Source organism: Polistes dominula, unplaced genomic scaffold (assembly GCF_049000335.1).
Source record: "Polistes dominula isolate Pdom_NZ unplaced genomic scaffold, Pdom_raw_medaka contig_24, whole genome shotgun sequence".
Taxonomy (NCBI): domain Eukaryota; kingdom Metazoa; phylum Arthropoda; class Insecta; order Hymenoptera; family Vespidae; genus Polistes; species Polistes dominula.
Genome location: NW_028301150.1, coordinates 4,518,185 through 4,538,528, shown reverse-complemented (window position 1 = coordinate 4,538,528; position 20,344 = coordinate 4,518,185). Strand labels below are relative to the sequence as shown.

The window sequence follows — 20,344 nt, the reverse complement described above, 5'->3', positions numbered from 1 at the left end:
GGTCTCGTCTAACCAAATAACACGTTCCCATTCAGTAGTTGTCCAGTTTTGATATTTTTTGGCAAATTCTAAACGGAGTTTTATATTTTTCTTCGATAACATCGGCTTCTTTTTTTCTTAATGCTTCTAAACTGAGCTTCTTTAAGGATTCTTTGTGCTGTCCACTTGCTTATTGTTATATCCGTATCTTCTTTTAATAATTTTGCAGCTATAGTGGCACTTGAAGCTTCACCGGATGTGACAAACCGTAAAATTCTTCGTTCATCCTGTGGTGATAATTTTTTTGGTCTTCCTCCAACATTTAATAACATACTTTTACAGTATTTTTTTCTTATTCTCTGCACTGTCGACTGACTAATATTACAGTTTTGCGCTGTCTCACATGTTGATAAGCCATTATTCAAAGAAGAAATTACTTTTTTTAAACAATTTGAATCAATTGCCTTCATATTTGCTTTAATTTACTTGCATACTTTTCCATTCGACTGATTGCAAGAAATTCAGTGCTGAAACGTAAACTAATATTTTGTAAACATATTAAACTGCTAGATGTAAACATACTGCTGAAACATTCTACGTAAACATTCCTTTTACGGACAGGTGCAAAACCGAGTCAATCCATTTATTTTGCCAATGCTAAACGAGGAGATATTATTTGTTGACAAAATTTCTGATGTGTTACTTCTAACTGTAATAAAACTTACTATAATGTTCATTTTTTAATATTCTTCTACATTCTTAGCAATAAATAAAGATTTATACAAAACTAGTGATTATTGGTTCACTTATGCTTCTTACTATATATATATATATATTAAAATAACTAGATTTTGAATATGCAATAACCTTTTTACCTTTGTTATTGTGTACTACGTACATACGAAAAGTAACGAATTAATTTTATTGCCTTTTTCTATCGCATATTTTTGTAAATATATATTACATAATATCAATGTATATATATAATTAGTAAAATAATACTAGGTTATTAATAATTAACAATAAATAAAAATAAATCCCAATTTTGAGTAACAATTTGACTATGATTTAACAAAATAAAGACTGAATATGTGATTTCATAACCTACAAAAAGTGGTATTTTTTATAAATAAGTATTAATCAAAACATCGTTTTCTAGAATTAAGTGCGTGGTAATAATTATCAAAATAAGAGAAAAGAAAAGAAGAAATCATGTTGGAGAAAAATGAATCAAATGAAATGTTACCATTACCATCTGACAAAATGCCAGATTGTTGGAATCAGGATAATAGAATGAATGCACTATTTTCTCCATTCCGTAGTAAATCTGCTAATCAACAGGATTGGGTATCAAAATACAAATTTTGGAATGATCTTATTTATACATGGTTAAGGCATACAGAACAATGTCATTTTTCTCTCTTCGATTTGAATCAAATCTTTAAACGTAAGGGCTGCACTCCCCTTTGTTTAACAACAGTTATCGAAGAAATGCTAAGGTAAATGCAGTTGTATAATTTGTTTTATTCATGTTACACGTTATTATAGTGCAGGGGATTAATAGAATAAAATAGAAAGAATATTGAAGAGTTACTGTTATTTATATCATATATTTTATTTTTTATCAGGAATGGAGAAATAATATCAGAAGAAGAATTTTTAAAAGAATCAAGCGAATCTTGGGCTATATGGTCTTTGGATATATTTATTAAAAAGCCACTTAAATGGTCCTTTTATAAAATGAAAGATTACGTAATAGGACAGAATATAAATGTTAACACCAAATACGTACATCTTAAAGCAACAAAAGAAATAGCTGAACTTATACTTTCTACGATGGTCAATGATAAAGAAAACGTCCTTATTTCTACGTTAGAAATTCTTGAAAAATGTAAAAAAGAAGAATGTCGATATAATATTAATGAAAATACTTTGAAATTAGCATTGACTTGGCTTAAGCATCATAAAAAGGCTGTTTTGAGAAAGAGTTCAATCAATGACGAATTGTTAGTTAAATTTTCTACACAAACAATTAACGAAATTTCAGAAGTAGAAAAGACATTGTACGAACTGTTGAATCAAGAAAATAAACTCGAAAAGGAAATTGAATTATTGGAGAAAGAAAAAATGCTCGCTATGGATAAAGTTAAAGCGTATTTGGGTAAGGAAATGCGACAAGTAGCGAAAACTCATTTGAGAAAAAAAATCAAATAGATAAAATAATCGAGAAACGTGCAAACGTACTTGGAAATTTACGTAATCTTATATTAAGTATTCAGGATACGCATTCAAACATTAACGTAATTGATGCTTTCAAACTTGGTTCTAATTTGTTGTCACAATTTGAAAATAATGGATTAACGGAGCAAAAAGTCAGAAATGTTATAGATAATTTAAATGAGGTATTATTATTATAGAAATTTTTATATTATTTAGAAATAGAATTTTAATATCATTTTATATTTAATTTGTTAAATGTTTCAGACTTTAGAAAACTGTCAAGATATACAATCTGCGTTATCAGAAGTATTACCAAATACTGATTTTGTAACGGATTCAGATTTAGAAAAAGAACTTGCAGAATTAATGAATGATAATGAAAATGATAATGATAATGACAATAAGTTGACAATTAATACAAATAATAATAAAGAATTAGAAGATATGGAACAACGATTAAGAAATTTAAGTGTAACAGGTATGTAAAATCAAATATTTTTATTTACTACATACAAATTATATATACATTATATATATTATCTATTACAGGTTTACCTTCACTTCCAAACTCTTCCCCACTAAAAGATGTACCTTCGAAGGCATCAACCCCTATAAAAAAGGACAAGATATTGATAAATGCTGAAAATATGTGAATTAGTATTTCATATGTTGTTTTATATTTTTTCAAAAGAGTGTTTGTTTTACATTTTGATGAGATATATTTATACATTTTAAATGACTAACAATTATAATCTTAAGCTTTTATATATAATTTAAAGAAAAATGAAATATGTAAGTAAATTAATAAGAAACAAAGAAATTTATATATACAAACATATTGCTTGTGTCACGCAAGATGGTGCTGTATACGTACAATTTGTAGAGGGTTTCTTTACAGTAAAAAATAATATTAGATTAAATTTCTTTATAACTTTTATTTCGAGGACGCGACTCGTTTCTACTTTGGTATACACTATGGAGGATAGAGGTAAGGAGTAACATCTCTTATGGGAGAAAATTTGAAAAAGTGTCCAGCGTATGCTATAAATAACAGTTCAAAAACCTTCCAGAATGACGCTGGTGTAGACAAAGGGTATGGTATGAATGTAGCAATTGTAAACGAATTGAAGTATGTCGAGTTAAAAAATTTAATATTATTGGCGACTAAAGTAGTTAATTATTGAAAATTTCAACTATTTGCCTAGTTCAAAATAATGTAGTAAATATAACCTTAAAGAATTATTATGAGAAAACGTATAGCTAGAGTGATTTTATTTCATGAACTGTGAATAGTACGTTTAATGATTTTTTATCATTTAATTTTATGAAAAAGTATGTGAATAACAAAACAGTTATGGGTAAAATTTGTGTTCCTTGTTTATTTCTCAATTCTACTCTAATAATATTTGGCGCTTCTTTTAAAATTTACCCTGATGCTAATGTGGCGCCATCCTAATTGAATGCATTTCGACGGACACTTTTCATATACACAGATGATACTCCTTACCTCTACCCTCCATAGTGTACACTCATGGAAGGCTACACTAGTACAGACTCGTACAGACTACTTTTTGTTCGCATGGTTCCCTAGCCTTCTAGTAACTTTTAGGGGGCGCGACCTACGGTTGTATCGCTACAGACTGACTGGTAACAAATTTTCGAACATAACCTTAAAAACAATTATTTATAAGTACCAATTATTTACAGTATGCTGTTATACAATATTAAGTGTGAATAAATATGTTATCATTTTTTCGAAAGTTATCAATCGGTTTGAAGATTAAAGATGGTATACTCCCAGAAACAATCATGGGAACGACAGATGTCGTAAATTCTAAAAATCAAACTGCATTTGCATTAAAAACAGATTTAGAATTAAAAGAGTCCGTTTACGGTAAGTTTGATTTATTATAATTTTTTGTCTTAGTTACAATTAATCATTTTGATTTTATCCAAAACGTCTAATTGTTATGCAATACAAACAATTTATAAGATTACTTTTCATCATAAACAATTATTCAATATTTAGAATTAATCCTATTTTTCATATTATTTTATATATCATCATAAAGAAATTAAAATTGTATAAATTAATCTTTTAGATATATACTTTTGTCGTATTCTTAGATTTGTTGAGAACCATCAAGGATCCAGAGAAACCGCAAACCTTAGAACAACTTGATATAATATACGAAGATTGTGTTAATATTTGTGGAAGTACTCCCAGTGGTATTTCAATAATACGCGTTGAATTTAATCCTACAGTGCCACATTGTTCATTGGCAACACTCATAGGATTATGTATAAGAGTAAAACTTGAACGACATTTAGTAGCAGTATTTAAATTGGATATTTTTATCAAAGAAGGAACACATTCAACCGAACAAGAAAGTAGGAATGAATTAATTTTATACACTCAAATATATCTTATTTCTTTTATATAATAATATTTAATTATTATTGAAAATGAATTTGAATTTGCAATGTTGTATTATTTAATGTTTTTCATTTGATTGCAGTAAACAAACAAATAAATGACAAGGAACGAATAGCAGCTGCTATGGAAAATCCAAATTTAAGGGAATTGGTAGAAAAATGTATTCAAGAGGAAGATTAATTTGATGTAAAAAGTAATCTTTTTTTTTGTCTTGACAGATAATATTTAGTATTAAATGTATATATCATATTTGTAGATTTTTCTGGAATATATTGTATATATATATATAATTATACTTTGATAAATCTTTTTTATTATTCGTAAATTAATATCACATATACCAATGAAAATGTAGTTATATTTTTATGTCTCATATACAAATTATATTTATGAAAATCATAGTATAAATTAATCATATTTTAAACGTTAATATAAATAAAATTAATATTCATGCGAGCTATAATATTTGTCTAGTATGCAGGTAGCAATTAGTTAAATTTTAAAAAATAATTTCAACTTGTGTAACAATCTCTAGATGAAATCAAATGCGATCAATCGATATTAGCGATAACTCGATAAAATCGATAGAAAACGAAATGTTTGAAATCGAAAGAGATGAAGTAACTTTAATTGTTTATAATAATTCCGCCATGTTAGAATTTTTAACAATTTTTTAAGAAAGATAAAAAATATATTTCCCTTCTTGTCCTTTTATGAAAAATACAAATTTTTCTAATCCATTAAATTTACATACATACATCTATGTAATATTTTTTCTATGGATAATCAATTGAAATGATGAACGTAACAAACAAAGGTTAAGAGTCGTAACCTAACAATGTATTTTAACTTATATTTAAAAGTCTGATAAATGTTAAAGAAAAAAGACTCATCGTAAATATTAAAACAAAATATTTATATTATATATATATATATATATCATTTTTACAATACATTTATTGTAAATGTTGCACTGCATAAAGAATCGTATAGTTAGTAGTTACAACGTGTTTAAACACATAACCTACATTTTAGGTAAATAATGTGATGCATTAACTTGTTATTGAATTATAAATGCTTATATCATATTATTTTTAGGTGCAAATAATTATAAAAATATGTCGATTCAAATCGACACAGTTACCAACGAACAAAGTCTAGATAATCAAAATAGAAAGAGGATAAGAGCAGATGAGAATGAAGATACAGATGCAAAAATTCAAAAAGTAGAATCATTAAGGATTAAAAAAAGGCCTTACGCTTTGATGATGGGCTATCTCGGTAGAGATTATTACGGCATGCAAGTTAATCCAGGCATGAAAACTATCGAGAATGATTTGTTGAATGCGTTGTTGAAAAATAACTTGATTACTATGGAAAATATTGAAAATTTAAGATCATTTAATTTTCAAAGAGCGGCACGAACAGACAAGGGAGTATCTGCTGCTAGACAAGTAGTTTCACTCAGGCTACGTAAGATGCATATTCTTAACTGATACATCTTTAAAACAAATCTTCAATTATAATTTTACCTTTAATGTTTAAATTGGTAATTTTCATTATTTTAGCGGAAACAGTCAACAAAGATAGCATAAATGATTGCTTACCAAATGAAATAAGAGTATTTGGTATCAAACGCGTTACCAAGGGTTTTAATAGTAAAATAAATTGTTGCGGTAGAACATATAGATATATTCTTCCTACTTTTGCATTTGCACCAGAAGATAAAGCTTCATTACCATCCAGAGAGGAATGCGACATTGAAAAACGAATAGAGGAGTTATCAGTCATTGATGGAAAACCATATACTGATTTTAGATTAAGTTCAGAAGCTTTGATAAAAATTAATTCATTTATGCAACTTTTTCAAGGAACTCATAACTTTCATAATTTCACGTCTAAAGTGTTAGTTGTGCCATTTATTAATTACGCATATATATATATTATTTTATAAAATGTTAGTCAATGTTTTTTTATATCCGCAGAAAGCCATTGGATCCACGGGCGAAACGTTATATCATTAAATTTCAATGCATAGAAACGTTCGTCGCAGAAAATTTAGAATTTGCTATTATAGAAATAAAAGGGCAAAGTTTCATGTTGCATCAAATTAGAAAAATGATTTCTATGGTTATTGCTTATTTAAGAAATATGGCAACAGAAGATTCTTTGGAACAAGCATTTAAGGACGAGAAAATGGATATACCATTAGTTCCAGGTTTAGGTTTATCCTTAAATTATGTAAGAGATAAATATCTTCATTCTATTATGCGCCTAATTGCAATATAAAAGCATTATATAATTTTATTTCTTTAGGTACATTACGATCACTATAATAAGAGATATGGATCGGATGGTATACATGAAACTTTAGATTGGAAGGAATGCGAAGAAGAAGTAGAAAAATTTCAAGCAGAATATATAGTGAAACACATTGTAAATACAGAAATAGCAGAAAAGACGTATCCTTTGAAATAATTTATTGAAATATTTCGAATATAAAAAAAAAGTAATATATCATCTCCTATATCATTACCTTAACCATAATATATAATAGAATGTTGAACTGGCTAGCCATTCTTCCTTTACATTCATTTTCAATCAGGGATGAAGAATCTATAACATTATAATATCAATAATACATTATTTTCCTTCCATTATGATGATACATTTTATATGTTAATAATTATAAATGCTAATAACAATGAATATGTAAATAAATGCTAGAACGTAATAACAATCTTAAAAAAAAAAAGAACGAATTTTTGAATGAAAAAGATGAAGAAAAGAAAAAAAAAGAAAAATAATCTAACGAAATAAATATGAAAAAGATATTATTTATAGATATTTATTTTCCTCCAAAAAAAAATCTTGATAAGATTTATAAATAAAATATCTAATTTATCATTACGAAAATGAAGTCATAAGTTAAGTATGTCATATAACATATAGCGCACAATCAATTTTGTCAAATTGATTTTGAATGGATTTCTCAGAATTTCTACAATAAGTGTAGAATATTATTATTCCCATATAGATAAATTTATTTCTTCATACATAATTGTATAGGATCTATACATATGTTATCATCGATCTACACACACATAGTCTCGTCCCAATACAAATTTAAATGCTTGGTTAGGCGGGTAATTCCAAGCCGATACACAATCACTGCAGGAAGATCCCAGTAGATTCCAATCGTTGACAGAGAACGGCACGATACAGAATTTCACTCGACGAATATTATTTTCATTTTAAAACAGTTACTTTCTCTTTTTTTTTATTATTTTTTATTAATTTTCAGTTAATTATGAAAATCGTAGATAGAAAGTATTACACTTTAATCACATTTACCAGTAAGTAATTAAAATATTTATTTTTTTGTGTACATATATTATTTTTATATTTGAAAAACATATTTCTCAATTCAAAATATTACATGTATTGTTACATACACTTTCCAATATTTAAAATAAACATTATATAGTATATATATACATCACATATAATTTAGAGAATAATAATAATAATACTCTATTATGATTTTTATTTTTTAAATCTTCGATAAAGCAAATGATAACTGTGAAAGATTTTGAATTCTTAACATATGTTAATTTATTTTATTAAAGAATAGATATTAATTTGTCATAAATATTAGATTCGATAATAAGATTTAAATGAAATTTATTTACATCTAGAAACAAATTAATTTTGTTTTTTTATGCGAATTAAAAATATTGTTTATTATATATAATCGATATAATGTTTATAATATACAATTGATATACCAATTATTTTAATTCCAAGAATGTATGATGCTTCATGTTAGAAGTAATCAAAAACCAGTTTAGTGTATGACTATATAATAACCTTGAACTCGGAGAGGAATCTTTTATATATATATGTATATATATATATATATATATATATAACGAAGATAACGATTCAAAATACAATTAATCTAAGATTTAGCATTGTAACTATTAATAGACATAGTATTTTTGATTAAAATTTAAAATATTATTTATTTATATTAATTTCATTTTAATTATAACATACAATTTAAATATAATATATATGCAAACATATAGACAAAAATAATGTATATTAATGTAAACATTTGCTAATAATTTATTAGATAAATTATTTTCAAAATATATATTCAATATTGTATACTTAATTAATTTATTAAACTAATTAAAAAAACTTAATAAATAGTTAAACAATTGCTTTTATATCTTAGCTATTTTAAATATTGTATCGACGCAACAAGGAAACCAATGCAGGTGAGTTAAAAAATGTAGAAAATTAACAATGTATGTAAATTTTGAAAATATTATATTTTTTAAATATCTTTTACAGTTCAGGAAAGTTTCAATGTAACAATGGAGAATGTATAAATGGCTCGCTTTTATGCGATGGGAGACCAGATTGTGAAGATCAATCAGATGAAACAGAATATCAATGTTCTAAAGAAAATATAGTGTGTTCTGCATATGCATTTAGATGTAATTATGGTGCTTGTATTGATGGTGATCTGATATGTAATGGAAAACGAGATTGTATTGATAATAGTGACGAAACATTACCTAGATGCAAGGATAAAATAGATAATACTAATTCTGGAAAATGTTCTTTACAACAATTCAGATGCGATAATGGTCAATGTATCAATGCTATAGACCTTTGCGATGGTAAAGTTGATTGTATAGATAAATCTGATGAAACTATTTCCAAATGTAAATCACTGAAGTAAGAGATAGGATACGATTTTAATCTAATTATTTTATTAAACTCTAAACATGTGTATCTTTTAATTAATATTGCTTGTTTATAAACATTTTTTTCTTAGCTGTCATAAATTTTTATTTCGTTGCAACTATGGGGCTTGTATAGACGGTGATTTCAAGTGTAATAATGTAAGAGATTGCGTAGATGGATCAGACGAAGATCCTGAAATGTGCTCCAGAGGAACAAGTACAACTACTACTAGTTCACCAATAGAACCATTCACCAATAGAACATCAATTAATTGTATAGTGCCTCCCCAGCCAGTAAATGGTTATCGACAATTACATAAAAGATATTGTCTATGGCAACAAAGCGATTGCGATGTAGAGGAAGGTAAACAATTACCAGATGGGGCTTATTTAATTTATACTTGTAATCCTGGATACAAAATAAGCGGTCCAGGTGATGTATTTTGTAGTCCGGAAGGGAAATGGAAAAATATTCCAGTTTGTACTGGTAAGATTTATAACTTAAGCGTTATTATACAACAAAGAATATATCAATATTTATATGCAATTCTTACTCTAATATTTTGGATTATTTTCTAAATGATTCTACCATTATTTTAGAAATACGTTGCAAATCGTTGGCTTCAGAATCAACGTATGCTGAGTGTACACTTAATGATAAATATGAACCTTGCGAGTCTCCTGTTAAGCCTGGAACAATCGCAACATTAAGTTGTCGTAACAGTTATCAACAAGAAGGAAGTTATCTATCAAACCAAGAGAATCAAGTTAGATGTAACAATATGGGTGAATGGGAACCACCAAATCCATTACGATGCGTTCCAGGTCCGCTGATTATTAATATTCATGTTGGAAGTGACAACATAACGTTTCAAACTTATGATGAAAAAAATAACTCTCTTTTTCCTTCAATCGAAGTATTGCCTGATAAAGTTATAATACATGCAGATACTCGTAACCCGAATAGTCCTAATATTAATATTAGAATACTTAACCAAATTAAGACTTCCAAACAACCAGAAGAACCCAGACCTATATGGGCGTAATTTTAAACACTACCATATAATATTTAATGAAGCTTTATTGTAGACACATTATTAGGATTCAGCATGCTAGAAAACATTTCTTCAAATATAAAACGATTGGAGATAATTCACATTAAAAGATTATAATTATAAGGTCACTAGTAGTGCAATATGTTGCAAATTTTAGTAAATTACTATTATATTTTATTTATTTATGATACATTTAATCCAATGATGATGTTTTTATTTAATTTATTTATTTTATGAAAAATCTGTTAAATAGTTAAATGTCGTTATAACACAAATAATTAAAAATTTTACTAAATCATAAGTGGGCCACATGTTTACTGTGGGCCATAATTTCACATAATCTATTGTAATAATTTATCCATCTCTCAACTATTTTAATTTATTACCTATCATTTCATGCTTTAAAAATTGTAGCAACTAACTAACGCCAATTCCTCATGTCCCTTTATAAATAAATTAAAATTAAATAATTTCCTAACAAACCTAATAATTATTTAAGATTTACAATTATATTATAAGTACTATATACTAGAATATTGTTGAAAAGGAATAGTATTTGTATATAAATTTATTAATATTTATTTCAATTATGTATAATTTAATTTCACTGGTTTAATTTTTAGAATGTGGAATTATTGCCCCAACCTCTCAACAACCTCTTATTGTAAATGGCTCAATACCTAACGTTGCTGAATTTCCATGGCATGCTACTTTATATATTCAAAAAACTCGACGTGGACCGAAGGAATTTATTTGTGGAGCAACAATAATAAAAGAAAATTTTCTTCTTACTGCAGCGCATTGCATTTACGATCAAACGAATCGAAGGGTAGACAACGCAAATAAATATTATGTAGCAACTGGAAATATTTATCGTGACTATGATTCTAGTCTACACGACGAGCGATACGTCAAAAAAGCTAGAGTATGGAAAATTGAAAAGAATTCATTTTAATTATCAAATTAAATATCTAACGTTAAAATTATGTGTGTGCCTTGTTAATACATTAACTATAATATAGTTAATAATATATTATTTTTCAGGTAACAAACATTTATATTAAATGCAATTATTTAGGTTTCGAAGGAAATTATGCTTCGGATATAGCCATTTTGAAAATTGACAATCCATTTGTATTCTCATCTTTGTTATTACCAGCGTGTTTGGATGAAACTTTTATTGATTCTGGTTTAGGCAAAGTCGCAGGATTTGGTAGAACCGATCCAGCATTGACTGGAACGGGATCATCGAGTTTTATTCTACAATTTGTATTATTGCCCTATGTTCCTCTTAATCAATGCAAATCTACCATAAATTCCGTTGATTCTGAAAAACTCATAACTGACGATAAATTTTGTGCTGGCTATACGAATGGTTGGTATAACAAATAGTTAAAATCGATATGCAAAATAAAATACGTTTATAAATTATATCTAACAATTAATATCTGTATTATAGGAACATCTGTCTGTGATGGTGATAGCGGAGGAGGATTGGTATTTAATACTAGAAATTTATGGTATCTAAGAGGTATTGTTAGTAGCGGTCTTGGTGAAACATTAACTGGTGGTTCAAGACATTGTAATAGTCATTCTTATTCTGTTTATACACGTATATCAAGTCATATAAGTTGGATTCGAGAAACTATTTCCAGAGTGGAAACATCTAGACCGCTTCCTCCATGTCGTAATATAATTTCTTATGCAAGTATGTAACTTGACAATAAAACAAAGAACTGATTTTATATTATTCATTAGTCGTTTATTCCTGTTTGAGCAATTGATAGGATTAATTTATAAACACAGGTAATTTTATATGTTATCCCTTGTTCATATTTATTTATTATACATAAAATAAAAAGCTTTTATTAAGATATTTTATAAACGAATATTGTGCATACTTATATTATAAGCATATAATGTTTATTTCTTTTCCTCCAAAAAGTTAGAATCTGTTATTTGAATGAATTCGAATCAATTTAATAGTAAAAAAGTCGGCCAATCATAATCAACTCACGTGCTCTGTTTTGTAAAGAGTGGGAAGAGAAGTAATAGGTCTCTTTCGAACTAACCTATAATATTTGGAATGAAATAGTTAAAGTATAATAAATACGTTGTACACATGTTACCAATTTGTCAACTTTTTTAAACTTAATTTTATACTAATTAGTATACTATATGTCATATAAGAAAAATATTTCATATTATTAACAAAATGATGGCAAAATATATGTTACGTCCAACTTGTATCTTTGGAAAATATGTCCAGGTATTTATTGTTTTTGTAGAAATAAGTTTATTTTCGAATCTTGTTAAAATAATAATAATAATAATAATAATAATAATAATAATAATGTATTTTATAGAATAATTCACCTGTAATGTTAAGTCTTATTTTGTACCCTCAACATTCTTCAAACCAAATCAGATATATAAGGAAACACTGGAATCCTAAATTTAAGAAAGAAAGGAAAGAAAAAGTTATTAAAGTAGATCTACCTAATTTTTATGAGACTGATAAAGAACTGCTTAAGGAGAAAAGACGTTCAATGTTGAAACAATATGGAGTGTTTCCACAAAAACAATGGATGGAAAGGCCTATATTTATCAGTTGTACTCCTAATGTATTTGAATCTTATGTACCACCGGAAGGCGATGGAAAATTCTCTACGATTACTAAAGAGGTACGATAAAAATTATATAGAATATAAACTACTTTATAGTAATATAATGAATATAAATAATCATTCAATGTAACAAACAAATCTATCATTAAAACATAGGGAGCAAAGCAAAAAATGACTGATGTAAAGATGAAAGGAAAATCGATGATGGCAATTAGAAAAATAAAGTCATTTCAAGATACGTTTGTATTAAAAGATTTCCCTCAAGAAGCCTTAGATATTTATATAAAGGCCCATGAAGCCTTAGCTGCGTAAGTTATTAAAAAAAATAACAATTATGTGTTTTTGAAGTTATATTTAATATTAATTTGTAAATTATAGGAAAGATACGGAAGCTTTAAGAGAATACGTTACAGAGAATGCCTATGCCGTAAGTGATTTCTTTTTTTAATACATTTACTCTATTGCTATTAATATTAATTAAATTAAAATTAATATATGTATTAATTAATTGAAGAAAATGTTACACAACACTATGGACAAAACTATTCGTTGGAAATATGTGCAATCGTTAGAACCACATCGTGTTGTACATGCAAGATGTAATGAGATACTTTCTAAGGAAAACGTCTTTGGACAATTAACTCTTCGCATTCATAGTCAACAGGTTACAAAAGTTCTATACTATGTTAGAGAAATATATTCAGTGATGTAATCAAACCTTAGTGTTTTGACATCTGACGTTTGTCTGATACATTTGTTTGTAATACCAATGAAGTATCATCGGACAGCATAGCAATAACATTATTTTTCTTTTTTTTCTAGATTTTAGCTGTCTATGATAGGTTTGGACGTTTATTGAAAGGAAGCGAAATTTTAAAAAAAGATGTCCTCGAATATATCGTATTTGAAAATCATTTAGCAAACCAATATGGAAAATGGCGTCTTCACGCAAAGATTATACCAACTTGGATGCCACCAAGAGAAGTAGGAGAGAAAACATATATTGTACAACCAGAAAACGTTACAGTTCCACCTTCTGATCTATCGACAAAATCTACTGATACAAAATCTACAGATAATGTAGAAACTATTGTAAATTGATATTTATTGAAAACTAATCATTTTCATAAGAAATAGTAGAATATAATTTTATTATGACAAGACTTGAAACAATTGTTGACATTCAAATTGACATTAAGTTCTTTGCATTTATATCGACAAATGTAGCATATTTGTGTCCATAATATTTAATTGCATGCTATGATATTCTATATAAAAACAAAAAAGTTCATGTCAATTAAAACAATTTATTTATAAAGAAAAAATAATATAAGTGAATTCTTTATAGATACTAGTAAAATCTATTTGTAACTACAACGTTTAATCTTTAAAGTTGTGTTATATTCGTATACACTATATATAGCTTTATTTTTAAATCATAGCACACAATATAAAATAACAATCTTTAAGAAGAAAATGATGATTGAAATAAAATATTGATTTCAAACGAATTTTCTATAATGTTTCTTATCTTAATATAATTCAAAATAAATAATATGTAATTTACTATACGAAACATAAATTAAATGACTAAAATTAACGTTTGCATTCACTCATCCAAAGACGATTTTTGATAAATTACAAAGAATTTCTACCACAGCCAAGAATTTTTTTATCTCCATATTTATATCTTTCCTCTAAACTACAGACTTGATTATAATGCGCGTTTATCGGTATAAATGTATTCAATACAATCAAATACATATAAATGTTAACACATTTACTGTGGTAAGTAATTACTGCGCCTAACACTTAATTGTTTCCTCATACGTTTCCTACTATTATATCTTAGTTCTTTTAATAACTAGAAAAGATGCTTTGTAATTACAAATTTTAATAATAGTACTTGAATGTAAACTTATTTTAAAAATGTAAGATTTATTTTAATTTATCTCAAAACTATTCATATAAAATACAAAAGCTGCGCTTGATAAGGTAAAACATAAATACGAGTGCTGCCTTACGGCGAGAAAAAGACAGTAGTGCAGTTGTGAACTTGTTAAACGGGTAAAACCGGATTGACGCACAATCAGTGGTGAATATTAGTTGATGCTTGACAACCGGATACCAAATAATTCTATTTTTAAATATTATTTTCATGTAAATATAAATTTTCTATAATATCCTATTGTTTATAATGAAAATCATAGATAGAAAGTGTTTATATTTAATTACATGTGGCTGTGAGTATACAAAAATAAGAAGAACCATTTATTAACTACAATATAAATTTTAAAAATTATTAATATGAGTTTAAAGTGTATCTAACTTATATTTTTGTTTTGACATTTCATTCAATTATAGCATCAAGAAAACTTAACTTCAAATGACATTTAAATGATAAATTTATTTATCAACTAGACTCCTTCCATCAATGTTCATTAATTTAATAATTTTTCATCGTGTATGTTCAAAGTCTAAATCATTAAAATTTTGAAATAAAACACGCTGTATGTATAAATCAGTGACAGGACGTGCCATAACGTCACAATGACATAAGCAAACATTTTTACGAAAGAAGAATTGAAAGGTTATCAAATTTGGAAAATCCCAGTAACACTAATAAGGAAACTTTAATATTAAAAACATGTTGATTTATCTTTTAAAATATGTTATATTTTTTTTATATAAAAATTAATTTGCTGAATTAAGTCCAGTAAAAACTTTTCTTTGATATAATCAAAAATAAAAGTTTTTTTTTTTTAAATAAATATAATATTTAAATAAAATATGAGAATTATAAATGATTTAGTACATCAATATTGGGTGACTCTCGTTATACGGAACCAGAAACTAGCTTTATATATGATTATAAAACATTCGCGAACTTGAAGAATAATATTATTTATTAGAAAAAAAAAACAAGTACAATAAGATTTATTTCAAACAGTAAAGGGAAGGTTTGTGTAAATTCACAAGTTAATATGCACACGTCCTTTTATTTTTAAATGTTTTTGTTTATTGCTCTGAATGATTTTTTTTATAAAATCTTCTTGACAAGTGATTAGACAACTAAATAATTACTTTAATTTTATAGCCTTTTTAATATTCATACCTACTTCAAATGGTGCAGTAAAAGCAAATGTATGTTTGGCACCTCCACAGCCTGAAAACGGAAATCGAAAATTACATAAATTACAATGCAAAACAAATGAAGACTGCGATGTGCAGGAAGGTACAGAATTACCCCTTGGATCCTTTTTACTTTACAAATGTAATCCTTCATACATATTAATTGGCTCGCGTAATGTATTTTGTGGTCCAGATGGAAATTGGTTCAATATTCCACTTTGTACTGGTGAGTATTAATATTTGAAATTTTCTTATAAAAACCATTAAAGCAATATTGTTCTATGCATATATAATGTCTTCCCTAGTACTTTTAATTATTTAAAATAGATCTTTTGCCATTTTAGAAATACGTTGTAAATCATTATTATTGCCGTCAACAAATGTAACGTGTATGTATAGTGGCCAACGGATATCTTGTGAGTCTTCTGTTTTGCCCGGCACGACAGCAACAATAAAGTGTAGTAACGGCTATCGAGAAGATACAACATTCCTAATCAAACGCAGAAATCAAATTACTTGTAATGAAAATGGTTTATGGGAACCAGATCCAGTGGAATGTATCCCAGGTGCGCTAATTCTCAATATTTTTATTAGGAATGCTATTGAAATATTGTCAACACTAACACTCCTCCTCCTTAATAAATGTTAGGAAGCAACTATAGATTGCTAAAGTAAATAATTAAGGTATTAAATCAAATGGAACTCCTGTCAAAATCTTTTACCTTATCTTTGCAATCATCTTGTATTTTCACATGTAAATTATATCTAATTTAATATTATAATGAATACTTACAACTAAAACATTGTAAAGAGTAATAGAATTAAAATATTTTGTATGTTTACTTCATTTATGAATAATTTAGTTTCACTAATTTAATTTTTAGTATGTGGAGTTATTCCGCCAAACATACGACCGCTTATTGCAAGTGGCAGAAATGCAGTAATTTCTCAATTTCCATGGCATGCATCTTTATATAAATCAGAAAATTCTACGAGCGAGAAGTCTTTTTTTTGTGGCGCAACGATTATAAAAGAAAATTTCCTTGTTACTGCTGCTCATTGTATTTTTGATGAAGTGTTCAAAACTGTAGCCGACCCGAAAGAGTATTATGTAATAGCTGGGAACGTTCATCGTGATTATGATTCTGTTTTGCATAATTCGCTTTACGTTAGAAAGTCTAAGGTATTGGAAATGCAAAATTAATTCTTATATTAAATAATAAAAAAAACATTTAATTAATAATGTATCTGTAAGCAACATAATAATTATGAAATTGTATTATATATTATTTTTCAGGTTAAAAACTTTTATGTTCCGTGTAATTACCACGGTATGGAAGGAAATTATGCATCAGATATAGCACTTGTGGAGATAGAAACACCATTTAATTTTACAGCATTTTTATTACCTGCATGTTTAGATCAAGCTATTACTGAGTTTGGAAACGGGATAATAGCAGGATTCAGTGGAAATGCTTTAAATACATCAAATGATGTTTTACAATCCATTAATCAGCCTTATGTTACTACTACTCAATGTAGATCAGTAGCTATACTTTTTCATAGGGAGAAGTTTATAACACCAGACAAATTTTGTGCAGGTTATAGAAATGGTATGTAATAATTACACCCATTAAATATGTTCAAAAATAATAATAAGTGATGAATATTTTTGTTCCAGTAACATCCCTCTGCGCTGGTGATAGCGGAGGAGGGCTGCTATTTAATGCGGGAGAATTATGGTTTCTAAGAGGTGTTGCTAGTACAGTATTGAGTTTCAATATAAAACGTTGTAGTGACTCTTATAACCTTTATACACGAATTTCAAGCCACATAAGCTGGATCCAAGATATACTTTTCCGATTAGAAACATCTAAACCACTTCCTTCATGTCGTGATTCAACTGTAACAAGTACGACTTCTACTACACCTGCACCACTTATAACAACATCAACAAGTACTACCACTACATCTTCTTCATGGGTACCAAAACCTATTGTTTGTATAACACCACCCAAGCCAGTGAATGGTAATCGTCAATTACACAAGACGCAATGCCAAACACAAGAAAACTGTGATGTGCAGGAAGGTGTAAAATTACCCGTCGGATCTTATTTAGTTTATACCTGTAATCCCGGATACGAAATACAAAGGGGTACCGGTGATGTATTTTGTGGTATAGAAGGAAAATGGTTAAATATTCCTGTTTGTACTAGTAAGCATTACCATCTTAAGGATTATATTATTACAATGAAGTTTTTCAATATTGCTATGTCTATGATATGCTTATTGTAATAATTTTTATTACTTTTTTAGTAAATAATTCCTTATTTTAGAAATAACTTGTAAAGCACTGGCTTCTGCATCAACATTTGCTGATTGTACTTATAACAATGAATGGACATCTTGCGAATCTGAAATTTTACCTGGAACAGAAGCTAAATTAACTTGCAGAAACGGTTATAATAAACAATCGACATTCCTATCGACACAAAGGGATCAAGTTATATGTAACGAAAGAGGTCAATGGAAACCTGATCCAATAGAATGTATTCCAGGTAATTTATCTTTTAATGTTTCTATCGAAAAAGGAAATATGACATTACAAATTTATTCGGATAAAAATAACATTTTTTCTCTTTTATTCGAAATTTCACTTAACAAAATTATTATATGCAAATTTTCCAAATTCGAATAATATTCAAATTGCCATTAACATACCAAACGCAAAAGAAAAATTCAGACCATCCAGCGAATCCTCATATTTATAAATATAATTCTAAATAAAGTATCAATTGTGTGCATATAAGAAAACTGTATAGTAAACAAATTTTTAGGACATACAATCAGTACATTAAATAATATTATAGCATTATTCCAATTTTATTATTGGTTAATAAATCAAAATTAAATAAATTCTTACTTAAAATTTTTAATCTTATCTTAACAGTTATGTCTTATTTAAGGTTGCAACTTTAAGATTTTTTATTATCTTTTAAGATTTATTGTATTGAATATTATTTGTTGAACATATTAATTTTCTTTTTAATACATATTTTAGTATGTGGATATGTGCGAACTCTAAACGCTAGACCTTTCATTGTAAAAGGTGAAAATGCTGATTTTTTCCCTGGCATGCTACTTTGTATGAAAAGAAAAGTCTTAATGGACCAAAGAAATTTATTTGTGGAGCAACTATTATAAAAGAGAATTTCCTTGTTACATCTGCCCATTGTGTTTACGATGAAACAATTAGTAGAGTAAATAATCCAGGAAGGTATTATATAGCAACTGGAAATACTGTTCGTGACTATGATTATGAAAATCATGATCCTCGTTTTGTTAAAAAAGCTAGGGTACGGGAACGAAAAAAGTCAATGTTATATTCAATAAAATGTGAAACATCGAATTGATGTAAGTTACATATTAATTGTGTGTAAAATATATTATGTATATCATTTTTTAGGTGAAAAAAATTTATGTCCATTGTAATTATTTGGGCTTCCAAGGGAATTATGGTTGGGATATAGCTCTCTTGGAGATCGAAGTACCTTTTGTATTTACATCTTGGTTATTACCAGCATGTTTAGATAATACTTTTGTTGAATCTGGACTTGGGATAGTTTCGGGATTTGGCAATACTGAAACTGGGTCACCAAGTTTTCATCTCCAATTCACAAGACTGCCTTATGTTCCTCCTACTCAATGTAAAGCTGCAAACAGTTCTGTTATATATGAGCAATTAATAACTTATGACAAATTATGTGCGGGTTATACTAATGGTTGGTAGCAGATAAAAATCCGTATTTGAAATGTTTATAAGTTATATGTTATTATGTCAAAAGTTTAATGTGCATTTATTTTAGGGACATCTGTCTGTGATGGTGATAGTGGAGGAGGACTTTTATTTCAAGTTGGAAATTTATGGTTTTTAAGAGGAATTGTTAGTTCAGGGATTAGTTCAACTGTAATAGGAGCAACAGAAACTTGTAATAGTCATTCGTATTCTCTTTATACACGAATTTCTAGTCATTTTACCTGGATTCAAAATATTATTTATAAATTAGAATCAGATGAATTTTTATGTGTAAAATAACAATCTTTTAAATAATAATTAATTATTATTTAATGAAT

General features: G+C 27.3%; 6 protein-coding genes and 1 long non-coding RNA gene across 8 annotated transcripts; 6 read left to right on the top strand and 1 right to left on the bottom strand.

Moving 5' to 3' along the window:
• The first annotated feature begins 1,191 nt into the window (after positions 1–1,191).
• Positions 1,192–3,119, top strand: LOC107065559 (charged multivesicular body protein 7). The gene is given in 5 exon segments (XM_015319392.2): positions 1,192–1,478; positions 1,608–2,182; positions 2,185–2,381; positions 2,464–2,677; positions 2,749–3,119. Coding segments are annotated over 5 exon segments (1,377 nt in total). The 3' UTR covers positions 2,853–3,119.
• On the bottom strand, positions 2,679–3,175 carry LOC149030805 (uncharacterized). The gene is made up of 2 exons (XR_016178299.1): positions 3,035–3,175; positions 2,679–2,808 (listed from the first exon to the last, which is right to left on the bottom strand). It is a non-coding gene; the product is annotated as an uncharacterized LOC149030805 (long non-coding RNA).
• A 552-nt stretch (positions 3,176–3,727) lies between these two features.
• galla-1 (cytosolic iron-sulfur assembly component galla-1) lies at positions 3,728–4,946 on the top strand. 2 transcript variants are annotated; one of them, XM_089177547.1, is made up of 4 exons: positions 3,728–3,846; positions 3,907–4,093; positions 4,327–4,590; positions 4,719–4,946. In XM_089177547.1, the coding sequence occupies exons 2-4, from the start codon at positions 3,940–3,942 to the stop codon at positions 4,814–4,816; spliced, it is 516 nt and encodes a 171-aa protein (XP_089033673.1). In that variant the 5' UTR covers positions 3,728–3,846; positions 3,907–3,939; the 3' UTR covers positions 4,817–4,946. The 2 variants fall into 2 exon arrangements, with proteins under 2 accessions (XP_089033673.1, XP_015174879.1); XM_015319393.2 differs by lacking the exon at positions 3,728–3,846 and having other exon boundaries at positions 3,853–4,093.
• A 352-nt stretch (positions 4,947–5,298) lies between these two features.
• Positions 5,299–7,471, top strand: Pus1 (Pseudouridine synthase 1). Its single transcript, XM_015319250.2, has 6 exons — positions 5,299–5,671; positions 5,735–6,109; positions 6,205–6,541; positions 6,622–6,877; positions 6,953–7,098; positions 7,194–7,471. The coding sequence occupies exons 1-6, from the start codon at positions 5,602–5,604 to the stop codon at positions 7,264–7,266; spliced, it is 1,257 nt and encodes a 418-aa protein (XP_015174736.1). The 5' UTR covers positions 5,299–5,601; the 3' UTR covers positions 7,267–7,471.
• A 336-nt stretch (positions 7,472–7,807) lies between these two features.
• On the top strand, positions 7,808–12,201 carry LOC107065501 (vitamin K-dependent protein C-like). The gene is made up of 8 exons (XM_015319249.2): positions 7,808–7,992; positions 8,880–8,922; positions 8,999–9,388; positions 9,489–9,883; positions 9,997–10,221; positions 11,075–11,376; positions 11,496–11,826; positions 11,911–12,201. Exons 1-8 carry the CDS (start codon positions 7,947–7,949, stop codon positions 12,165–12,167), a joined length of 1,989 nt encoding a protein of 662 aa, XP_015174735.2. The 5' UTR covers positions 7,808–7,946; the 3' UTR covers positions 12,168–12,201.
• A 141-nt stretch (positions 12,202–12,342) lies between these two features.
• mRpL45 (mitochondrial ribosomal protein L45) lies at positions 12,343–14,241 on the top strand. The gene is made up of 6 exons (XM_015319251.2): positions 12,343–12,720; positions 12,818–13,135; positions 13,235–13,386; positions 13,457–13,505; positions 13,593–13,742; positions 13,901–14,241. The coding sequence occupies exons 1-6, from the start codon at positions 12,667–12,669 to the stop codon at positions 14,177–14,179; spliced, it is 1,002 nt and encodes a 333-aa protein (XP_015174737.2). The 5' UTR covers positions 12,343–12,666; the 3' UTR covers positions 14,180–14,241.
• Positions 14,242–14,815: 574 nt separating this feature from the next.
• Positions 14,816–20,343, top strand: LOC107065395 (uncharacterized). Its single transcript, XM_015319047.2, is given in 11 exon segments — positions 14,816–15,321; positions 16,176–16,436; positions 16,555–16,776; positions 17,095–17,393; positions 17,508–17,823; positions 17,892–18,425; positions 18,547–18,768; positions 19,272–19,331; positions 19,334–19,566; positions 19,677–19,992; positions 20,077–20,343. Coding segments are annotated over 11 exon segments (2,739 nt in total). The 5' UTR covers positions 14,816–15,275; the 3' UTR covers positions 20,307–20,343.
• The last annotated feature ends 1 nt before the right edge of the window (position 20,344 follows it).